The sequence below is a fragment of the Ischnura elegans genome, chromosome 4 (genome assembly GCF_921293095.1).
Source record: "Ischnura elegans chromosome 4, ioIscEleg1.1, whole genome shotgun sequence".
Lineage (NCBI taxonomy): Eukaryota > Metazoa > Arthropoda > Insecta > Odonata > Coenagrionidae > Ischnura > Ischnura elegans.
The window spans coordinates 90,219,360-90,243,484 of NC_060249.1; the positions used below are offsets into that span (position 1 = coordinate 90,219,360).

The following is a 24,125-nucleotide window of genomic DNA, read 5'->3' on the forward strand; positions in this document are numbered from 1 at the left end:
TGGTTTAGACGAATAGCAAGGGTCAATTTTATCCTCATTAGAAAAAGGCCAGATTGGCACCCATGCGATGCCACTCCACCTGACGTCACAGGGACCTAGTTTCTATACGAGTAGATAGGAGTTTTACATCGTCTGAGATTACCAATGCATGCATGAGGCACAGAGCTCAGGGAAACATGTCTTAATAATCACCTATTAAAACTGGCTAAGGTCAGAAAGTTTTCCTCGTTTGATAAGGTATTAATAATCCTTATTTAAGCCAAGTGCTACCAGCTAGCATGGTACTCTGCTACCTACTAGCATCCTGCGTCGTATCAGTGCTCAGAGCCTCGGCCCAAGGTCACCTCACTTGCGGCAGCGGGAACCAGAACGACGTCACACGGGAGTTTTCCCAGCATTCATACTTACCCGTCGTGTTTTTGCGCACTTGAAAATTTACACTTTTCATTTAATTACGAAAAATAGATATCGTCATTTAAAAATCTAAAAGCGTGAAATACGTACTCCAGGAGTAATACTCTTTCGATTTAGGCAATAAAAAAATAATAGGAAACCACCCTATTCCGGTAAATAGACTTGGCAGTCTTCGTACATCCCACCTGAAATGGGCTGGCAGTAAAAGGGTTGAGCTACAAGGCGTCATTCTTCCCTGTGGAAATATGCTCAGCAGTCAATACCACCTTGCCCTGTATTCCTCAAATTTCCACAGGGAAATCAGGGGATCCGGGTTCGAATTCTGGTCAAGGAATCCTGGTGAATGATTTTTTTTCCTCTGTGGATTTTTCCCATGAATTGCGCATTGCGGGTGACTCTGTAAAGATATCACTGTGGCTAGTCCCGGTATTCTTAAATTACTGAGGTATTCACGATGTATAATTTTTTAAAGTAGGCAGTCACTTTTTTATGAGCAGTAAGAATCATGGAAGCATAGAATCAGGCTTCATGAGGAATCAATGAAATGAGTCAACTAAATGCAATGAAACCTGCCACAAGGGTATTGAGTCTAAAGTGTAAAATCCCGAAAAAAAAATGAACCACTTGGGGCTGGACTGGGGGCACTCTCTAAAACTCCCCTAACAGCCCCACCCCTAGTCTTTCGAGGGATCATTCATATCGGCTCCACCCCAAACTCAACATGTTCATAAGGAAAGGACTTGCTGGAAGGATAGGAAATCACTCAGAGTTAATACTCTATTATTCTTAGTTAAAAGGACTATGTGAAAAAACGCTTGACCAAAATTTTGGAAACATGAGCAATTTTTTACACAGAAACTGGCACAAACGACTAGCAACTATTTTTGCATGACGCGCACTTGTACATAATCTACTTTCTTCCAATGAAATCAATTATTTTTTGTAGTGGTTTGGAGTAACTTATACATCAGAACATAACTTCATTTAGGAACCTAATTTATTGGGATATATTAATTATGGTAACAAGGTGTGAGGATTGCACATGAAAATTTGCCTCAAAATACAATGAGATTCAGGTTTTATGGCATATGCAGAGCTGAAAATTTTATCTGACTGAAAATTTACTTGGCCACTCAATCACGCAATCAACTTACAGGAAGTTTCCTGTTCGTAGGGTAATGAGCAGTACTTGTATTATTTCTTTTAAGAATGATTTTATGGCTTTCCTTTCCTCTGATTAGTGTTTCTGGTTGGTGATGGCTGCGGGAGCCAACCCGTGGTCAGTAGTCACCCACCCGACTCTTGTAATCCTTTTACTCGAACTTTCCATGACAATATGCTCCAAAGCAGGGGTAGGACCAGAGAAGTCTGACTGCCTCCGCTATAATTTTGACTATTCAGAATATTTGTTGTAGCAGGTGATCATGGATTTTATCCTTATCCTCATCTAATTTTCTCTGTTTTTTGATAAACATTCCACAGTTGCATTATATTAGAAATTTCACTTAATTTGAGAGCCATTAAAACTACGGCAACTGAATCTGAAACACAAAAGGAAGACAAGAAGGTATATTTCATTTGCCTTATGCATGGGGCAAGTCCCTCCTCAGTCGCTCATCATCCCGAGAAGAGTCATCTATTGTACTGGGGAATGCAGCCAGATATGTTGACTTTTCACTTACTTCATGCTTACTTACACCGAATGCTTACTCTGAAGCATTTTTTGAGTAAAGTTCTGCATTTTGCTGTAGGAATGTGGTTCATTTTTTTTGCCCAGGACTGTATATCAGTTTGATCAAATGGAGAAAACAAAGACGATGTGTGAAGCCAAAAATGTGAAGGAAAAGAATGAATTGGGGTAGAGGTCCGATAGCAATAGCAGAGGAGCCAAACTGCATTTCAACCATTAATTGGCTCTAATTATCATTACATGATGATTAGATGTGGAAATCACATGATTGAATTAAAATTATACAAATAACTACTTTTAAGACATCTGTCTAATAATAGGTATTTGCATCATAGCCACCGTAAGTTTAATGTTGTGATTCTACCGTTTGCATATTTCCCTACTTGTTTATTTATTTTAGCAGTAATAAGTATCATTGCATTATCAAGTAAGTTCAAAGCTTTTGGGCTATGCTGCCATGGACATTCACAGTAACATAGCCCAATTGAACTACATAACATGACGAGTAGCCACGTAAGTTTAAACGAAGAATCATTGCATTGATTTTAAACTGCTTAAGCCATTACATATAAAACTTAACAGTCAGAAATTCCTGTGATAAATGAGAAAACTGATGCAGCTGTGCAGTGTTGTGAAAATGTAACCACTCCAAAAGCAAAAATATCATTTTTGTAAGCTCATAACCACTTGAACGACCACCCATTAATTATTATGACAAATGAATGTACCGCAATGGATTTTCCAAATTTATATCTTATTTAGGACTGATATGAGAGACAAACACCCAAAACTACTGAAATTGTCATTTCTAGGGTGCCATTTTTTCATGATGTCATGAGTCCTGCACAAAGAAATTACTCCGGTGATATTTTGCTGCTCTTGTTATACCTCTATCAAGTAAATGATTTAAAATAATTATTTATAGCAATTTTATGAACGGTATAATAATTAAGCACAAACGGCAGAATAATTCATCTCACTTTTCCTTTGCTGATGGTGGTGGTGGAAAATTTCAATTGCAAAAAGCTGTTTAAAAAAAAAATAATTATCACAAGCCCCAGGTTATGAGCTCACAAACTAGAATGCGGAAGAAAACCTTGTAAGTGTAGATTAGTGTACAAATTCAAGCACATTCCAAAAGAACTGATTATGTACTGGATGATTCCACCTATTGGAAATGTTTCAGGGTGCACAAATCAATGCAGTTAGCTTGCTTCTAATAGGTCTCTAGATGGCATCTAGTGCCTAAAAGCTTCACACTATGCTTCTTAGTAAAATAAACTCTTACTTCTCTTATAGCACACTCGTGGTAACATCTGTCCCGTTTATTCCGACATGCATAGCCGCACAACAACTGATAGACCAAGGAAATAGATTAAGAACACATGTGATCATCAAGTAGACACTGAAAAAATATGTTTTGTAACCATTCCTCCATGATTTACCAAAATTTACAATATCTTAAAGCCAGCCATTGAAGTAAATTCTTGTGCAGCAAAACAAATATGATGGCAGCAATATCATTAAAGATGAACACATACTGAAATGTTTAGTTAATATTAGATGAATAACAGACAATATGGACTCATTTGAATAGGTATTTCTAACATACATACTCAATTGTTTATATTAATTAAAGACTACTTATCAATTAAAGAGAGGAGAAATATGTGTATTAACATTGAATTTCTTAATACATACATATTACAGATACTAATGACTACCAATACACAGATGCCAGAAATAACACGAGAAATGTATCATCTTCGCAAATACAAAATTATCTTTTTTTACATTCTGTAAATCATTAAATGTGCACTGTTTTATATTCAGCAGTAATTTCTTTATAAACCACTGAGGCAGTCCCTCGTCATAGATAACCAATCAAGATCATAAGTAAATAAGGAATAAAAAAAAATTACATTATTGATTTCATCATCACTAGTTAATTCACTTCTTAGCTATTTGTAGAAGGTGGCATTGAACATGCATGCCACTAAATGAATTAAGATATTCTGCGGGTTTGCTAATAGAAACCTTATCACGAATTTTATTTCCTCTAAATGATAAAGTTTGGCCATCTTTCCAGCAATCATGGCTGCACCATTGTTAAAAGGCTGATCACCAGTCGTAAGGCCTCACTAAATCATTGAATTAGTAGTAGCAATAGGCAGTGAGTATGTAAGTCAGAGAGGTAAATAATGTGAGGCTATAATTTGTGCTTACTGTTAATTCATCTTTCATTGGAAAAAATTAAGAGCCCAAATCCCCAGGACAAAAAGTTAGTGTTTTGCCTTTTGGGCACAGATGAAACACTAATTTCTTCAGTGTAAAAGCCACAGGGCTCAAAACATCAAAGTGCCTCACAGACCAGTTATTACTTAACCTCGTGTGGCTAGGAGCTGCGTGTCCCTCAAAGAAGATTGCTATTTCAGAAGATCAATAGATTCTCACACCAGCTTAGTAGGTCAAAGTATATTTCTTCATTGGAATTCATCAGACAAAGTACTTCACCAACTAAGAACGGCCACTCACCACCATCCCCCAAATCAAGAAAGAGCTCTAATATGGGAGCAGGGCTTGTTCAGGTTCCCTCAGTTGATTGAGTTGAGCCATTCCTGGTGGTACTCTTCTGTTAATCAATTTAAGTTTGAGCTTGGCAACCACACTCTATCCGGAACCCAAAAGCTTTGGTTTCCCTAAAGCTGCTTTCAGAGTCATAGAATTGCATGTGCTATGCTATTATATGCTAGGAAAATTTTACAAATCTCCTAATTCTTCCAAAATTACCACCAACTTCCCTCATCATCTTTCCCCTTTTACAATAGGCCAAGCATTCAAGAGAGAAAATGCACTAGGGGATAGGAAAAATGAGATTGTGCATGCATAATATTGCCAGATCCATAAGTTACCTTAGTTCAAACGACTTGACTTGATACTTAGATAGTTAGAACTTGACTCGAGATCAAAAAGTACTACTTGCATAGCCCTAGTTTCTAATAATAAGAGTTTAAAATTAAATTTTTGTCAGATTTCCCCAGCTGTTGTGATTCATCTTACTTTATCGACAAGCTTGTCACTTTCCAGTCTGGCTAGCTGCTCAGCCCTCAGCAATAAGGAATCAAAACTCAGCTCATAATTCTTTGAGGGGTCGCCATCTCCAGCATCTCTTGATATTTCATCCATCCCCAGAGCTCTAGACAGACGCTCTATGAAGTTGTTGAACTGAAAAAATATACAATGAAGCGAGCTGTCAAACTGTAATAAAATATTTCCAATATGAGAGCACTTTTCCATTGGTTTTAACGGTTCTTTTTGCATTGGTTTTGTAAAACTGATGTCTCATTTTGCAGCATATCATTTTGTCTTCCCAGTTTTAGAACTACGGTAATTGCAATCAACATCGAAATTTTTTATAAATATTAGCGTTTACATGGTTGCGATCAATAAAAAAATGTATGCAGCTGTTCAATTGACCATGCCGGTCGAAACAATATCACAAAATTAAAAAATAAGGTAATTTTATTAATACCGAAGTTTTTTCTCTTCTCAGCGAGTCCCTGGCCACTTCCAAAGTTGCCAGTTGACCCTCAGTGTCTCTCAGGCGAGATTCAAGCAGCGCCCGATCATCTTCCAGGTTTCGAATACGTCGTGATGCTTGCTCTCCCAGTTCAACTTGGTGAGTAAGCTGCAATGATGCTCCACCTACTTTATCCCTTAAAGTATCTATTTCCTGCAAAAAAAAGGGATGTTGCTAAAATATGTCTCAATATTTTCTTGAAAATGGCTATCCTTAACACAATTTAAATATGCCTGAACCCTAAAGGTGGGTGTGGAGCGGATTTTCAGATGATTTCCATTATTTCCAGTTACAGCCTCAGATTACATGCGATTGACTAAGGACTTCCTAAAGAAATGCCACATAGAAATAGATTTAAATTTTGGAGCAATACCATTTACAGTGCCCAGGGCCAGATTTACTGGAAGGCAACAATAGGCACGTGCCTAGGGGCGTCGCAGTCCGAGGGGTGCCTTCCGTTTGGCCGGCAATGATCTGTACTGGAGGTGCCTCGAAAGGCACTTCCATCAGCAGGCTTATTATGTGGGTTCTGTCTGCCAGAAGGTGCCCTCTTTGCCTCTCTTTAAATATTGTTTAAATAAAGTATTTTAGTTGCATAAAATTTAAGCTGTTTCATGCAGTTTTACTCCAAGCTGTTTTTTTTTAATTTGAACAGTCTACGTTTTCCCTGCGTAAAAATTCAAGCATAAACTTATGCTGTCAACAACATATCTGTTTATTCCTTTTTTCCGAACCTTACCTAATGTGAGTGGCTATGTCTTATAATAAAAATCAGGGAGGGAGGGGGGGCTCAAGTGAGGAGGGGCACTCAATGAAGAGGTGCCTATAGTGTAACTTTGGGTAAATCCGGCCCTGACTCTGCCAAATTAATTAGGTACATACCCAACATTGCCACCCCTTTAACCATAAAAAATGTCATCTATGTATTTCTTTTACTACATATTTTGGGTTACAAGGTACATATTTACGTAACTGCTAAGAATATTTTATTCAAAAACGAGATGAGGAAACAGGCTTCTTAATAAGTACACAACCACACATTTTTTAAGATTGGCTATTAACTTTGGTTTATAGCTCCAACAACCTCTCATTATCTTATTTCAAATGCTTATCTCTTAAATATTATTTCCTATAGCTTTGTGATGCACCATCCAGCTAGTCACAAAAGCCTGCGTGCAATATTAGAAATTGTAATAGGATTCAGTAATGGTATCCCTTTATTCAACCAGATTTAACGTGGTGAGATGGACGATGAGGAAAACAAGAGAAAGTTCTAGATATGATGGATAAGATGAGGTAACTGATGGAGGAGATAATTAGGAGGTATGAGGTGGAAGGGTAAGCGGAGTGTGGACAGAGGGGTAGTTGAAAATCAAGATGAAGGCTAAGTGGAGTAAGTAGCTTAGAGATTATGTTAAATGGGCTGAATGAAAAGTAACAGGCCTCCATATTGCCATCTAACCTTAACCCATCAGCGCCCAAAGTTTTTTTAAATTCAAAAATATTTCGCTTTTAAAAAATATGATACACATGAGCTCAATAGAATTAACACAATTCAAACTGACTGAATGATAGAGGAAACCTTTTACATACTAAGTATGTGCACCGAAATGTACGCTAAAATTCACACATTAAATGCATTGCAGGAGTATTGGCTCAGCACTGCACTGGGTGCCATATGGCACCCGTGGGCATTGACGGGTTAAGTTGGTCATGTCCCAAGGATAAGAAAGTTATAAAATCGAGAATACAGCAAAGATGAGCAAAATTGATGCCACCTTCCAGTGTAAACTTAGTGGTAGATTACCAGTTAACCCTTTCGAGATGGTGGAGTTCCCTCCTTAGCATGACTGCTGTACTGAGCTCCAAGAGACTCCTCTGTATGGTGCATTTTTGCAGGAAATTCATTAAGCTGAAGCATTCTTGCTGATAATCACACTCTCAGCACCAGCCTTTTTCGACCCTTCATAGCGGGGACTCTGCATTATCTCAGACTCCAAGGGTAGTTGGGCTCCCTCCTTTCGGTGTTTACAACGCTACCAGTGGCATTGGTTCGTGGTCAATCATGCATCGTTTATATGAATTAGCTTTATGGATAATTGTTGCGTGAACGTAAATTGCAGACTTCGAACTGAATTCTTCGTTTTATTCTGAGAATTGTCAAATTTTGAACGAAGCTCTACCATCAATATTAACACATTTAATGCAGCAACAATTTCCATGCTGATATTTATGCTGAAATCAAGATATAAGTTAATATTTATCGTAGAATTTCTTTTAAAAATTGTAAACACTGCTCAAAAGACAAAGAATTCAATTCTTAGGTTATATTTTTTGGAAGGGAACTGTGGCGGAGTGCTTCGTTTCGAGCGCCGTCACCAAGGTCAGCCACCTGGCTGAGGTTGTTGCCCTGGGACCCTGAGGTCCATGCCGCTGCCGCCAGGGTACGCGGGACATAGCGCCAGCAAGGCGCCGCGAGATTGAGATGCTAGAGAGACGCTCACGGAATGGCAAGGGAGAAGGACTTGAGACATAGACGAACTGTATCGCTAACCATCCAAATAAACGTGGTCGGATTTACTTCCATTTAATTTATTGAAGTGAGGTTAATCACCTACATATCCCTAACCCCTTCAGGAACAAATATTTCAAAAACTGACTGAATGAACAATTGAACGACCACGGTCCCTTACCACAAAGAGGGGTAATATAAGACGAGGGGTCTGGGTACCTGGTCCCAGGTTTTGAGGGTACGGCCTACGGCCCGCTTTGTTGGGTCCCAAAACCTAGACTACGCGAACTTGTGACCGTCATAAAAGGGGGAGAGCAAGAAAACGTATATTTACAGCATTCGATCACCTGCGTAGAAAAATCTCCAACGAAAATTTGCGGCTTTCATCTCCCGGGTCAAGAAACGTCCTGCCGCATATTTTCGTCATTACTAAGGAAAGGGTTAAACATACTTGTAAGCAGTGGCGGATACAGATGGGGGGCGCATGGGGCGCGCGCCCCCCCCTTGCGGGTCCGGCTGTATTGCCGAACATTGCAAAACTACAATTGTAACTTTTTTATATCATAAGATGGCATTGTCTTTTACATGTTTAAAATCACTTTAAATAAAATTTTCATATATTTTTCCTGTGACTTGATCATCTCTTATTAACGTAAAAGTTAAGACAACTCAAGATATGTTGCGCCCCCCCCTTGAGTGTTTTCTGTATCCGCCACTGCTTGTAAGTCTAATTATATCCATTCGATTCAATGCCAGGATTTCAAAATACTTGAATCTCATTGCAAGGATGAAGAAAATGCAAATATTACCGCAGTTTTTTCCTTGATGTCAAGTAACAATTCAGAAATACGTTCCCGAATACTTGATTCACGAGCTTCCACAAAATGAGTTTGGGTACTCAGTTGTGCAGCAACAACTTCAAGGATTCTGTGGACCTCTCCTTGTGCCTTACTTGCCCTCTCTTCTTTAATTTTCACTTCATCTAAATGGAAAAAGAGAGTGAGTATTACACACATGGTCGCATTAACTGTAAATTATACTCTACTGTTACAAAATTCTATTCCACTAAATATTCCCAAACAATTCATTCTCAATAGCTATGCCATTGTCTTTTAGTGTCAATCTAAATGGTAGACAAGAATCTTGAGTCATAAAAATACCACTTCTGTTCTTGATATTACTTTGAAATCGGTACTGAAATTCAAAAATATCAGAAGAAAAACTATGACAACAATTGAACAATATTTATTATTTATAAAATGAAAGCAAGCACATGAAGCAAATACAGATCCTTCTGGCAGAGCATACATACATATATTAAACGCAGAAAAGCAATGGAATTAATTTTGACACATACAATGAATGACTTAATACAATTAAGTTCACAAAATATATTGGAATAGAAATCTGGGCTGCTATTCTGGATAAGCGTTGCAAAAAATAGCATATGCTATTCTGCGGGTCATTATTGCAACGACCCCGTATTCAGAATGAAGCGTAGTAATAATTTTGTTCGGAATAGCAGCATGCTATTTCTTGCGCGAGCTATTTGGAAGCTCCGCCCCTTCCCGTATGAAAAACTTTCTGAACAGTTTGCGCAACCAATGAGGGAGAAGATATTTTATATATTTTTCTGTATTTTATGGAATATTGACTTGCAATTACAAATAATTGCTTCATTTGCATTTAAAAAGTATATTAAACCGTGGATTTATATAATATGCTTTGAAAATCTCGTTTAGGAAATCAGCTGATTGTTGTTGTTTTGATAATATCACAATGGCTTCAGACAGGTGGGTTAGGTCATAATTTTACTGTTATAATGATGATTTATCGGGCATAAATATTGAATCATTTACCTATATCCGATCGGTCCTTTATCGTGAGATATATGTTATGCGAAATAATCATTGAAACCTAAATATGTTTGATTTTCTTCGTAATTGTCTTAGGCTTCGAAGTCTGTCTGTTCGTTGCATGTCAAAATAAATATGTAGCAACTTTTATTGCTTTGATCGTGACGATATAGCTTTTCTGTATGAACTAGAAGCTTTCGTTTCTAATACTAGCTTTATATTATATGACTCCCTAATTTCAATTCATTCTCTGTTTAGGAAATGAAGTAGGTGGCAACGTCACCGCTGTGCTTTCATGTAATATGATGGAATAGTATCAATATTTCAGCTGCAGATTTGGAAAAAGCAGAGGGATGTGATGGTGAATTTGAGGATGGATGGAACAACTGTGAAAAAGTGAATCGTGTGGAAAGTGCTGTTGTGTCACTTATTATTGTTTTCGTATCAGCTGATTTTAATATGCTCACTGAAATTTTTGATAGACCCTGAACTGTGCCGATATACTGAAACTTAATTGTGTGAATAACTTACTTGCCTATAGAGGAAACAATTTGTATTGAATTCCACATGATATATATTGCATTAATGATGTACATGGATATTCCATTAAACGTTTGTGGCGAATCATATTTGTTCGGAAACTTTATTTGTGTTCGGAGAAATCCTTTGTTTTCAAGCAAGTAATTCAAGTCGACTGCACGTGTTATAAGTTTGTAAATTTTAAGTTTTAATTGTAGAAGGTAGCGAATAGTGGGGAAAATAATTTTGACTCGTTGCATGTTTTTGTATATACTGTCCAATTGAGGAAATGAACGGCTGATCAAAGTATATGGTATTACTATGGTAATATATGGTTTTCATTTAAAGCTATAACTGTTATTATATTTGGCGAGTTAGTGTGTTCACACAAGCTTGAAAATTTTCAAGAATCAACCTGATAGCCTACATTGAGGATATTTTTAGTAGCAAGTCAAGTGATGAAATAAAATTATGAGTTGTAAATATGAATAAAACACGGAAAATTTGGGCTATTCGTAGTAATTCTTTGCATTAATTGGTATTGTTTTCGTACTGTCGATGAAGCAAGCTTGAGCTTCATATATTAAGCTCGAATGTTAATTTCTAACCAATTCACTTAACTAGTGAAATATTCATCACTTATGCTACTGTTATTTAATTAAAATAAAGCAGATAACATTTTATTTTTGGCTATTATTCCATTTTTCAATGCTTGATTATGTTACTTTAACCTCAGAAAAACAATTCGACATCGCAATGCGCACGTTTTCAGGGTTGCAATACCGAATAGCTCGGCCTCGAAGACCGCGTAATATTATAGCAAGCCTACCGGTTGCAATTCGCCGTTCAGAATAGTGAATTGCTACGGGCCTATGCTATTCTGAGAATTACGTCTTCCGGTGTAGTAAAAACACGAATTGCAACCGTTCTGAATACCAAATAGCATAGGCGTTGCAATACGCTATATTATAGCAACATCGGTTGCAATATCGGAGAATAGCATAATGCTATTCCATCCAGAATAGCAGCCCTGCTCTCAAGGCACCAACCAATATTATCTGGCAAAAAAAGGGATTAATATTTTACAATCATAGTTAACTGAAGAATGCAGCAAATAATTTTTCAAGAAGCTTTATACATAGAGAAGATATTTACAATGACAGAGTTTAGATTCCTTCACAGATGCATTAGATTTTGTGGGCACAGTAAAATTGTTCTCCATAAATTCATGATACTACATAATAAGGAAGTAGGGCAAAAATTTGGGCTTTCAATTTAAAATATTTCAAGTAACCCAAATTCCCTACCCACATCTCCAAATTTCGAGAAGCTATTTTTAATTTGACAATGAGACTAAAATCACATTAAATTAAACATAGAGTATTGAAATCCAGCCATGCTTCATGGCTTCTCACACTGCAATTACAGTGAAATAAATATTCCTATTAAAGTTCAACAGATTCAGGCTTCAATTGGTGGAAGTTAGACATATTTAAGTAAATGAAAGGTCGTAGCACTTTTCCACAAGAATTTTTAATGCGTACAACGGGTTTCGGCTCACTGAGCCATCATCTGGTACAAGACGCTTGAACACATGTGAAGATCCCTTTTATACCCTTGAGAGAGGAGAGTATTGGAGAAGGAGAGGATTTGACATCTTTGAGGATGGGGGGGGGTGGGAACGGGTGTACAGAGTATAGACAATGGGGAAAGATACAACTACGGGATTCCGCACGTGTCGTCATTTTACAGTTATGACCAGAACCCTCCCTCCAACGTGGGTTCTCCACATCCCGTAGTTGTATCTTTCCCCATTGTCTATACTCTGTACACCCGTTCCCACCCCCCCCCATCCTCAAAGATGTCAAATCCTCTCCTTCTCCAATACTCTCCTCTCTCAAGGGTATAAAAGGGATCTTCACATGTGTTCAAGCGTCTTGTACCAGATGATGGCTCAGTGAGCCGAAACCCATTGTACGCATTAAAAATTCTTGTGGAAAAGTGCTACGACCTTTCATTTACTTAAATAAATTCCTATTAAACATTCTTCATTGGATCCCAAATAAAGACACCAATTTAACATTAAACCCCAACCACCAAGGAAAATTTTGCTTGAGATCAACAAATTCAATGCTGACCACATTGATTGGCATGGTTCTCTCGGATGAAAATTTGGAGCTTTCTTTATTCTGTACATCCCAAAAATCTCAAGGCCCTGTGAGCTTTGTTTGGCTTCTTTTCCATTGTGGTCAGTTCATTTTGGACCTGATTCCACCCATTTAAGACTGAAAAAAATAGGAACCACACAAAAGTTTAAAACCACATCTCACACTGATTGTGCTAATCTTCATTGCTTCCATTAAATAAGGATACGAAGATGAATCGCCTCTGTGAAATAGACAAAATTCCGAAATCTGATTGGGGAATTTTTGTAGGTAATTCAGTTGGTCATATATTGTCCAATGGATCTGGAATGTTTTGTGGTGCATATACATATGTATGAAGTCGCACCAGAAAATGTGTCACTACTTCACCTTACCGACAATATCCCCAGGGTAAATATGAGAAATCAGGAAACGGAAAAGAAAGGGTTTAGAAATTAATGGGCTTGTACATTGACCAACCTCTTAACTGGCAAATTGCAGCTTCACGCTTGGCAAGGTCACCACTTGTGTTCCCAAGGCTTCTGGTAGCACTAGCCAGCTGCTCACGAAGGTCATTTGATTCACGTTCAAGGACCTTGCAACGTAACTCTAGAGATTCCTTCTCCTGTCGTAGACGATCGATTTCCATTAGATGTGAAGCAGCTTGCCTCTGGATATTTTCCCTGTCCGCAAGAGCTCTATCAAGAGATTCTCTGCATCCTCGAAGTTCAATTTCCACTCCTGATAAGGATTCTGATAGACCTCCTGATCTTACCCGCAGTCGTGCTGTTTCCTATAAATTGTTGAACAGTCTAATCAGCTTTTACCTTTCCACCATTTAAAGCATACAAATACATATATTTATTTGTTCATGAAATACAGCAAAGATAAAGTGAATGACCAAAATAAATATAAAAAATACTAACAGTAATCACTTAATTAGACTATCGCCTTCAACATTATGACTAAGACTGGCCCAAACATTTCAAAGTATATGCTTACTAATTCATTCTAGATATTGAATCTTCAATTAATCATAAAGTAAGCTATGTACTTCTTATTCATTTTATGGAGATATTAATTTCACAATGATATTATAGACCCCTGAGGTTTGAATCAGGAGACTTTTAAAGGAGGAGGTCACAGGGGTCATGACCCTACCCCCTCAAATTTTATCTAAATTTTAAAATTTTTATTAGTTTAATAGTTTGCGTCATTGTAAAGAAGTAAAGGGAGTGTACATGCAAATGCATGGCTACAAGTATTTAAAGTGAGAGAAGTTTGAGTTGTATTTATCATAGAGCATAGCTCTACCTACAAAATTCCATATTTCGGAGATATTCCATACTCCTCGGATCCAGATCATGAACCCCCCAAATTCGATGCTGAATTCACCCCTGGTTTGAATATGAGCAAGTGCCAACTTCCACTTTCTTGAACAGAAAAAACAACATGATTTTCTTATTCAGTAAGTAAGTCCCTTAGCCTCATTACCTTACGGTTAGAGGAAACGATTTTTAACTTTTTTTTGGTGTTTCCGTAAATAATTAAAATTAATTAATCCTTGCCAACGTTTCGGTTTATTTTTAAACCTTCATCAAGGCTATAAAATGGTACAAAACATTACAAGAAAGCAACGAAAAGCTTGTAAGTACAGTTTTTATATTTTTTTGTCCTCATGAAGGTTTAAAAAAAATTTTTTGACAAGGCTTAATTTCATTTTCATTATTGACCTATACCTAAGTAATATTTTAATAAAAAAATAGTTTAATAAATAACTGAGGTTGATAATCTGAAAAGTATGTTATCAGATACTCCCATTTTACTTTTCGAGTCCCATACCTGCACTAATTCAGAAGCCCTGTGCACCAAACTCTCAGGAGATGAAACAGAGGAATCCAATATTTCAGATCCAAGGGCATTGGAAAGACGATGAACAAAATCTTGCATTGCTCGACGAGATGTTTCCTTCATCTTCCCTTCAGATGAGCATTCTATCTCCAGCGTCCTATTTATGGAGCAGAACATATTATGCAGTTACATTCAGTGGCGGATCTATGGCGAGGGATAAAGCCCCCCCCCCCTCCTTGGGTATCCAATTTACACTAGATGGAATGGTTATTTTTTACGAACCCCCTTACTACTGGGAGATTACCCCCACTAAGCCCCCCCCTTGTTTTTTCCTGGATCCGTTACTGGTTACATTTATTATAAATAGCACCTTTGGTCAAATCTTTCATTGTTTATTTGAAGCCTTACAGGGTAATCACAGCAATATTCAAAGCTAATTGATGCATCCTTAAGGCCTGTATTGCTACCAGTTACTCTTTTACAACAATCGAAACAACTACAATCTGTTCACTTTATGTTTGTGGGTGAGTTTTTGTGAGAGCCCAGACACTCTCGGAGGGCTTTGCTGATGGGGGAGGGGTAGTACCGAGAGAGAGAGCTGGAGCGAACTTGACGTTGCCAAATGTAAATAGCCACCCTAGTTTGTCACTGAAAACGTGTGAGTCATGGGTGGCCACAGGTACTTTGGGCCCAGCACTGAGACAATATGTTAAGTCATTTGGATGGTATCGAGGATAATCCCTTCACAGAAGCCCATGGGATTGTCAGCTACCACGCTGAATGACGTACCGTTTGTGAAAGACATACTTGTGAAAGACAAGGGCAAGGGATCCAGGATTTTTTTCTGGGGGGCACAAGGATCTGACAGGCAAACGATCTTCATATATTTGAGTTTAAAAACAACGCACAACACTTACTGTACGAAATATTCTCTTTATTTTAGTATGAAAATTAGTAATATGATATTAAATAATTGAGGCTCCATAATACAAAAAAGATAAGGAACATAATGATAACCATGGTAAAAATCTCCTCTATTTTGTAAGTGTTCAGGGGGAAGGCCCAAATCCTCCTACGTTGAAAGACATTATACCAGGAGAACGCATGAGGTTTGGCAACTCTGCTCCATGAGCAGATTCATGATGTTAACACGACAGAGGTCTGAGAGAGACCAAAAATGTCACAACAATATAAACTCCTAACAGATAAATATTTTACTGATTTTATAATGCATGAAGTGTAGTGATAAGAAATTACTTTTAAAGAATGATACCAATTATTAAAGCTCACTTGTTGCCACATGCAAAAAATATCGATTAGAAAAATTATCGTAGAATTATGTATGCTCAAAATGAAAACAGATTGGAAAAAATCAATCAAAAAATTTGTTTTTTGTGCAACAGAAATTTTTGACCAAGTATACATAAATTAATACATTAAAATATACATAAATTGAAAAAATATACAGCTGGATTTGTAAAAATCACTGTCATGCATTTAGTATTATTGAACTTAGCCTCATCAAAATGAACTATAGTATCACCCACCTTACTTTCTGCTCCAGATCCTTTATTCTGTCACCTTGATAGCGATTATCTCTTTGAAGATTTTGAATTGTTACATCGGATCTCTCTACATTTGAATTTAGCGACTGCTCTCTTTCTTCCAAATCCTATGGAAGAATTACAGAGTAATGGCACATCATACCGATAAAAATTGTGGTTAACACAATATCCCACACCTTGTACATGCTTTTGAACCTGAAGGTTGATTTTGATAGGTGTAAGAGGAGCTCACCTCAGAAAAATCCTAAGGACTGTGAATGTATTTTATTTTGGGTAAAGGAGCAAGTTTCTTGCCTTGAGAAACGTCATCATACTAGGGGCACAATTACTGAGTGTCCATTATAGGTTAGAACTTCAGACCCTTTGATCATTAGACAAAAGCTCATTGTGTCCAACAGGCCACCACATACTCCTCTCATGCAAAATGGGAAAAACAAAAATATAAGCTTACATGAATTCTTTTCTTAAGAGATGCGATGATTGCATTCTGTCTTGCCGCTTGTTCTCGCAATTTTTCTGTCTCAGCTTGTAGCTCCAGAACCCTCTGATCCCTACTGTTAAGTTTTCCTTTTGTTTCCTGAAGCTAAGATAAGACAAACACATTTTATTAGTTTCCTCTCAACAGGGGTTATGGATAAAAAAATAAATTTTTAGCAAAATGTTTCACAGACATTCATATCCACTCCCTTTAACATTAGAAACAAAAACAGGCAGTGATTTGAGATGTCATCAGAGACATCAATCAGTACTCTATTTGTTGGCTGATAAGTGTGGGAAGATGAAGTGCGTAGTGACAGGACCTTAGTGTGTGACATCACTAAGTTTCAGCAACCTTTCCAATAATAGGCCTATTATTGGAAAGGTTGCTGGTGAATAACCACAATGTTATATTACTCGCCCCAAAAAGAACTGTAATAGGAAATGAAATACATTACATTGTTATTTTCTGATTCTGGTGTACATATATATTTTCATGTCACCCCTGATCAAACTGAGGAATGCATTTAGCCATAAAAAATTGACCATTATTTTTACAAACGTTAGGCATACCTCTGATAAAAGCCTTTCCCTTTTGTACTGCAATGCAGCAAGCTCACTGCGAAGATTAGTCGTGACATCATGAGACATCTCACCTTCCATCTGAAATTAAAGTGGATACGCAAGTTTAATCGATCAGAGAGCAGTACATTTGACATCCTTTTCATTTGCATCATTGTGTCAATCTATGAACACATGAGAGAGCTTCTAAAACCTCATAATTATTATTTTAAGATATGATCCATGAAATTAAAATGTCAATCACCATAATTTTGCTAAGAATTATTTTTGAGAACATTAAGACAGGTTTAAAAATTTAGAAATGAAATTTTGAAGTAAACAACATTTCACCACTTTGATGCAAAGAAAAATTTACGAGACTGTTGATCGTAACCACCTACCCTGATTGGGAGAATTCCATTAATTACTGCCTTACCATAACACTCAGCATACCAGTAACTCTTTCGACAATCTGTAATTTGTGACGGTGTCTTAAAGATTAAGATTCATCAATAAAGCAAACCCAAAAAGAACTCTAATTTCTCTGAACAAAACATGTATTTAAAGCTCTTGTATAATTAAATAAATGAACAAAAACTCATTGACATAAATTACCCACTAAAACTGCACCAAGGAATTTTTTTTCCACAACTAAAAAAAAAAATGGTAACGTTACAATTTTTGTTCAGGCGTTCTTAATGAAAACAACATAGACAGACCTTCATGCTAACTTCATAAATAAGTTAAATATGAAACATTGCAAATGCAATAATTATGAACTGTTATGATAGTGTGGCAGTACTTATACACTGTGCATGCAACTTTCCTTAAAATCAACAAGCATTGTAATTAAAAATCTAGAAATAAAAATAGAAAAATGCTAAATCAACATAGATTTTACATGGGAAATTGCAAGGTAGTTCACTGAGAGTATAGAGTGAGACATATCAGAATAAGCACTTATTTTCATCAAGCATAAATAATGACTGTTAGACAGATATGCCATTATAAAAGGCTTTTTTCATCAAAGACCACAACTAGGCAAAAATGAAGATAAATAATTAAATGGATGATTCTGCTCCAAATAATCACTAGGAATCATATGCACTCACAACAAAATTGTTCAAGTTATTTAATAAACCTTCTATTTGTAGTTAGCAATAATCCCGAGGTAATATCTATCTCATTCTGCAATTATGTCACATTGTATCAGAAACTGTGAACACATAATATCAGCTACAGGTAATAACAGAATGAGATATTGAGGAATATTAAGACACTCGCACGGGGACCTTCACTACCACAATATGAACACTAGATATCACATATCACCACTATTATTATGCATTTCTTCGTCTTCTTCACCATCTGCGCCTTCACTATCTTCATCTTCAGCCTCTTCCTCTTCGGGCTCTTCATTATCTTCAGCCCCCTCATTCTCTTCTGTTTCCTCGTTCTCTTCAGCCTCGTCATTGTCTTCAACTTCCTCATTTTCGTCAGCCTCTTCGTCGGTCTCAGCTTCATCTTCCTCCTCTTCAGAATCGTCCTCATCCTCTTCTGCATCAGAATCTTCTTCAGCTTCTTCCTCCTCCTCCTCCATGCTTTGGTAGTGACAATCCTCATCTCCAGAAGCATCACCGTTCAGCACAGTGTATTCAACGTCGCAAACAGGAGCCAGGTAATAATGAAGTGGGTTGGGCCAGAGTTCATCTTTGATCACCTCTGCAATTTCATCGACGGTAGGACTGTTATTATCGGTGTACCAATCGAAAAATGCCCTCCGCTCCGCCGCGCGCTTGCGTCCGGGGCTCGAGCCACCCACGACTTCCTTCGGTTTCGTAAGTTCCTTCGGTTCCTTCCCTTCTTTCCATTTGATGACGGTGCACTCAGAAGCCGGGGTTTTGGACAGGTAAAAGTCCTTGGTAAGGATGTCATTCTCAAAGTAGGGGTTTTCTTCAAAATGAAACTTAATCCGGTATCCAGACCTGATGTCGTCGAATTCTTCCACCTCGAGCTTGGTGAGAAACTGTAGCAGATCTTCTTCCTCTTCCATCAGGTAATTCAATTCGGGATGACTGACGAAAGCAGTCGCCCAAAACTTAGGAATTCGCTGGATTACGTCATTCCTTTTGTCGTAGAATGGTTTCCGTAACTGATTGTACCTCCGCTCCACTTCGAGGATCTCCTCACTACACCTTTCGTTCAACGAGTCGAGTTCTTTTTGGCATAAATCAATTTCTTCCAAAGCGATACGGGTCTCAGGATCGTAATCTCCATCTTCAACGCCGTCCCCTGACCCATCCATCTTTGGCACTTTACTGGCTGAGGACATTATAAGTACAATGCGAAGGAGCCTAGCGCACACGGTCCGCCCAAATGGTGTTGTACACTGAATCTTGTCAACACTGGCTTCTTCCGAAGAACACGGCTCAGTAGCCGTGGCAGTCACGACGCCTACAATGAAACAAAATGCTGGCGCTGTCAATAACTCCCGCGCTACGCAGGCCACTGCCGCCGCTACGGCCACTGCAAAATAAGTATTGTTTCAATGGAGCGCGAGGTTTTAAGAGCATTCTACAGGAAACAGCGCATTATAGAAATGGCAGATATCTCACTGTCATATTTTTAATCATATCTTACGTTTTTTCATGGGATTGACAGCAAGATTCTGAACGTCCTCGGTAGCTTTTCTTCTTTCTTAGAGCCATTTACTGACAAACTTACAATAAGGCTTCATCCATCATGACATCATCTCAAAAATGAAATTCCCATGCCTGAAGTAATCCTCCCTAACTAGAAAATACCTCCTTCACATTGTCTTAAGGAATGGAGGGAGGGCGGTGTAGGGGTAAGTAACCCAAGTTCGTCATGCCCAACGTGAGATAGCATTGTGGCTGTTTACGAAAGAACTTTAGCATTAAATAGAGCACCTACTCATTAATTCATCCGACTCCATCGCTTCACCGTACTCTTTCAGTATGCGACCCAACAATGCACACACTTTTCACCCATGTCGAAGAGATAAGCGGACATCCATTAATTACGTGAGGCGTTAAGGGGGTCAAGCCAATTCTCACTAAATAATTATAGAAATAATTTTTTGAAAATTTTTTTAACAAATCCAACGCAATGAAGCGTATATTAACGTAATTACAATGGATAATACTCATTTGGAACAAACTCACGTGATATTAGAGGGAGTGGGATTATCTCGCGATATCTAACAATAAGAAGGAGGGGGAGTCCAAAAATCGCCGAAATCGCCTCACGTAATTAACCCCCTAAATGTGAATGCTATTACCATTGATCACTCAGTAGTCAGTAGAGAAATAACAATTGTGCTCAAGCATCTAACCTTCATAGCTCAAAAGCCAACAATGGCATCTGTGGGCCAATGGGCCAATACTTCAGAAAATTAAGAGCCAATAAATATTTTGAAGACTTCCACTGGTTAGAAGGGATTGTGGAAGGAGGATTGCCAAAATTTTACATGTGGAAGAAGAGTAAAAAAAAATTATTGATAGAATTTCTTTTCTCTGATTGAGGGAACCATGATGCATAAAAATTAAATTAACACCTTATTTCCACAGGAGCCTAGGAATTGAAGGGAGGCCGGAGATGGATCGAATATTTGATATGGCATATGGCATCATGTGAAATCTTAAACATATTTTCAATCGCCATGTACACTGTGAAGAAGTTTCCTTACGAAAATATTCAAAGAAAGCAAAAGAAATGGGTCGCAATTTCGTTCCACGGGCCTGAAAATTCCGTGATTTTCATTATTTCAATCATATATGGTTTCCGCCAATCATTATTGTTCATTCAACTTGTGGATAGAACTTTTTAAACATATAATGTTATCAAAACGAAATATTTTTCCGACTCACGAGCACAGGAATGGCGCAAATTTATACCATTCACTGTCAATAAAGAGCATTTGTAAATCGCTTATCTAATATGCCAATGCGATGAAAAAAAATTGTGGGATCCACGACATCTCTTACAAAGACAACGGCAACCGCAGGCTTAACTTAATTAGGTGTAAAACTACTTTTTAAAACCACAAGTCAGTTTTACATTTCCGACAGCTAAAATGCCTAAAATATACTTTATCAATAATTCATCCCATCTTAGTAAAGCGTTAATAAGTAATAGTTAAAATGATGCGGTTAATCAACTTGCAAATCTGCTTAACTCACTTCAAAGATATCTAGTTAAAAACTGGAGGGTCAGAATTTGGTAACGTATTATTAGCCAAAATTTTTGCTTTTTATTTCACCACTGTGGAGTTGAATTTTACTCAAAGTCACTCATTCTGGGAAGGTAAACTTATTCAAAACGGTGGAGAGTTTGCTTTGACTTACAGCGATGTATCTCGGCATAAAACATCCACCATACGCAGGGAAAAAAACTAATAGAAAACACACGTTCTTGTTTGAACGCATTAGGAAAAATATAACAAAAAAATCAAAACTTTGATGACTAGAATTTAGAAGGTCGTGCGGAGGAATTCGAACTTTTCTTAGTCAATGTATGATCAATCATTTAAGTGGAACGAAATTGCAGCTTATCTCAAAATAATGTAATAGATTGTATCAATCCTTTTAGTATCGTTTGGGAAATGAAGTCTGTGCAATGGTTCGGCGCGGAGAACGGAAATGTCCAACTTGAGAGTAGGTACGCATGATAATTAGCACTCAAAAAAGCGAGTTAACTTCACGCTACAAATAAAATATTTTTGAAGAGGGTCTACGAGCATTGATAGTTTATATTAAATTTACCCATTTGCTATTTTACACCACTTGATTATGCTACTTCGAGGAAGTGCAAGTTGTCGCATCATCTTCGGGGTTAAAAATTGGAAACAGGTTTAAAAACACCGATAGTAAATTTAAATTTCCCACCTGCTATTTTCTGGCTCTTGATTAAGCTGTTTTGGCAAGTGGTCGCGGCATCTTCACCGTTTAGAATTGGCGCCAGGTCTCTGGGTCGACTTTTCAACCTGTCGGCGCCACGTTTTTTTTAAGGTTCTGCGCAAAACTGTGGATTAAAGACGCCCGGGAAAAAAGTACTTCAATTCTTCGCTACTCTCCACTGATAGTAACAGCATCCACATCCGCAGTCTAACTGCTCTATGAGCTCGGAGAAAATTATTTCGACAGTGCACCACCAATGCTGCCAGTCCAGCTGGCTCGCAAAGTGGACCTGTTCGTAATGAAGAGAAAGGGGTTCCTTATTGATCAGTGACCCCAAGAGACCCACTTCTGCCTGCCTGGTACTGACAGCCCTTTTCAAGGTATATTTGGAATGAAAAATATACCATCACATAAAAATTTGGGATGAGTATTTGCGTATTATAAATCGATCCAATGTCTTTTTGGGTTAGAAAAACGTTTCCCATTTCGATTTCAATCAAAATGAGCGGTAGAATTGGATTTCCAGCCATGAATTCGTGGACGTCGTCTTCCTAGGTTGAGCCAAGTTTTATAGCTGTATCTCTTGTCAGCAAAACTTAGGGAAAGTCTTATAACAATAGTATCTGAAATCTATTCATATTCGTAGCGCTGTCACAAAAGTTGTTAAATCGACTACAAAAAAATATTTCCCGAATATCCAATCCTTCGTTTTTTTATGCGAACAGAAGCGGAGTTTCGTGTATCTAATTGCTCTTAATAGGACACGGATATTCCAAATAATAAACAATTTTAAAAGAAGCGTATTATTTACAAATTGAAAAATATTTATCTTTGTAGGATTAACTTCAAAAGACTCGGTGAATTAATCATAAAATCTGAATTACGTGATCATTTTTACAGCTAAAACGATCGCGAATGACAGAAATGAATGGCAGAAAAATTACCGAGTGAAGAGTTCTCGGGATCGCCACCGGGTCAGGAACTCCATATCTGCCGACGTTTTGATATGGATCGGTATATAGTATATATATTTCGTATAGATATGGAGTTCCTGACCCAGTGGCGATCCCGAGAACTCTTCAGTCAATCCATTCGCCGGGAAAGCATACAAGAAAAATCACCGTTTCACATGATTATTTTCCGTGATAGTTCGATTTTTCTATCACCCGACACGTTCCCTTTTCTGTCGCTGAAATCAGAGGAGTAACTATGGGGGGGATGAAGGGATAGATGCTCCCCAAAACCTCAGAGAAATAAAAAACATTATTTAAAAATATTTTCTAGTTTTGACATATAATAACTGCATCTGCTTAAAGTTAAATTTTTAGCGTCAAAATGATTTAAAATGAACTTCCAGGCATGTCATTTTTTTTATTTTCCCGGATAATTTAATTGCTTTCCTTGGGGGGGTCACCACCCCAAGCCATCCCCACAAAGCATATTCCTAGTTACGCCACTTCCATAGACCATAGCTTGCACCGTCCTTAAACCATCAGAACGCACGGCAGCTAACAGCGATTGTAACGCCACGCTTTGCTTTCAATGGAATGAAAGTTCTAATTACGGAAAGTGATTCAATAAGCGATGGAAAAAGGGACGGTGGCAATCAGTGGCGTAGCCAGAAATTTCGTTCGGGGGGGGGGGGGGGGGGGGGGGGGGGTGGTCCAAAACCAGGGGAGGAAATTTTAAAAAAACAGGGTACTAAGTAGAGGGTTTTAAACTAATTTTAACCTTTTTCATAATCGAATAAACTTCATTTTTCAAAGAAATATTACGTAAATTTATAATTTTTCAATATTTTACTTTCTTTTATGAAGGAAAAATAATAGTATATTTCGGGGGGGGGGGTGTCCGGACCCCTCGGACCCCCCCTGGCTACGCCACTGGTGGCAATGTAGGTGTGATTCAGTAAATGAAGGGACGAGCGATCATTCCTTTGGTCCCTGAAAAGCAATCGGTGGAGATATCTCTCGCAGGGAAAGAAGAAAATGAATGATCGTGTGATTCAGGATTTAGATCCTTCTGAGGTAGTCGAAT

The 24,125-nt window shown here is 37.8% G+C and overlaps 2 protein-coding genes across 2 annotated transcripts in view; both read right to left on the bottom strand.

Moving 5' to 3' along the window:
- The window catches only part of LOC124157756 (coiled-coil domain-containing protein 170), a 47,245-nt gene that overhangs the window by 8,950 nt on the left and 14,170 nt on the right, over positions 1 to 24,125 (bottom strand). Inside the window, exons 2-9 of the mRNA XM_046532756.1 lie at positions 17,182 to 17,271; positions 16,583 to 16,714; positions 16,114 to 16,238; positions 14,558 to 14,723; positions 13,196 to 13,508; positions 9,006 to 9,178; positions 5,637 to 5,837; positions 5,165 to 5,329 (exon numbers count right to left, since the gene is read on the bottom strand). Coding sequence (XP_046388712.1) covers positions 5,165 to 5,329; positions 5,637 to 5,837; positions 9,006 to 9,178; positions 13,196 to 13,508; positions 14,558 to 14,723; positions 16,114 to 16,238; positions 16,583 to 16,714; positions 17,182 to 17,271 — 1,365 coding nt within the window. The remainder of the gene's footprint in view (positions 1 to 5,164; positions 5,330 to 5,636; positions 5,838 to 9,005; positions 9,179 to 13,195; positions 13,509 to 14,557; positions 14,724 to 16,113; positions 16,239 to 16,582; positions 16,715 to 17,181; positions 17,272 to 24,125) is intronic.
- LOC124157757 (protein SET-like) lies at positions 17,823 to 20,088 on the bottom strand. Its single transcript, XM_046532757.1, has 2 exons — positions 19,810 to 20,088; positions 17,823 to 19,695 (listed from the first exon to the last, which is right to left on the bottom strand). Exons 1-2 carry the CDS (start codon positions 19,817 to 19,819, stop codon positions 18,491 to 18,493), a joined length of 1,215 nt encoding a protein of 404 aa, XP_046388713.1. The 5' UTR covers positions 19,820 to 20,088; the 3' UTR covers positions 17,823 to 18,490.